The 730-nt window shown below is 34.8% G+C and overlaps 1 protein-coding gene across 10 annotated transcripts in view; it reads left to right on the top strand.

The window, feature by feature from the left end:
• The window catches only part of cep290 (centrosomal protein 290), a 40,888-nt gene that overhangs the window by 13,983 nt on the left and 26,175 nt on the right, over window positions 1-730 (top strand). For all 10 annotated transcript variants that reach the window (XM_032522869.1, XM_032522875.1, XM_032522870.1 and 7 more), the window contains one exon: window positions 400-521. In XM_032522869.1, the coding sequence (XP_032378760.1) occupies window positions 400-521 (122 nt within the window). The remainder of the gene's footprint in view (window positions 1-399; window positions 522-730) is intronic.

Below are 730 nucleotides of genomic sequence, written 5' to 3'. Positions count from 1 at the left end.
GATGCACAATATGGATGTGAAAGCAGTTATAAATAGCTTATAGGCTATTTAGGCTAAACAGCCTATAGGCTATTTATAACTATAACTATTTATAGCTATTTATACAATACAATTTGTTATGGTTAAAATCAACAAATAATCTACAATAATATAATGATGATACTTAATCGTGATCTCAATATTGATCAAAATAATCGTGATTATCATTTTGGCCGTAACCGTGCAGCCCTAGTTCACATGGACATTTTTACAGTTGAGTCAGTTCCATTCTATAACACTTAAAGTTAGTATTTTTAGTATAGTAGTTTAGATTAGTATTGTGGTTTTACAATACAGTACAGTCATACAGTACATCAGAGGTCACAGCTTCACTGAAATCGATCCCTCCTGTACTCATAGTGGATGAACTGTCAAAAGTGAAAAGAGACCTGGAGGATGCGCTGAAAGTCATGAGGATTAATCAACAGGTCACGCTATCTGACTCTGCCATCAACATTCCCCGTCTTGAAAGGTTGGCTAATGTAAGTGTATCCCGTGCACCAAATCTGACATTAATCACTGACTTATGTTTAACCCTTGTATGGCATTCGGGTCAAATTGACCCACTTCAAATTTTTACAAGAAAAAAAATATACATTTTGTCCACCGGAAAATCAATGGCCTTTCCTTATTTTCTGTGATAAACATGTATTCCTGACTCAATTCAGAAAATGATTCTGGATATGACCAC

Source organism: Etheostoma spectabile, chromosome 8 (assembly GCF_008692095.1).
Source record: "Etheostoma spectabile isolate EspeVRDwgs_2016 chromosome 8, UIUC_Espe_1.0, whole genome shotgun sequence".
In the NCBI taxonomy this organism is placed as follows: domain Eukaryota; kingdom Metazoa; phylum Chordata; class Actinopteri; order Perciformes; family Percidae; genus Etheostoma; species Etheostoma spectabile.
Note: the sequence above shows the minus strand (reverse complement) of the source record. Positions and strands in the feature narration are given on the sequence as shown.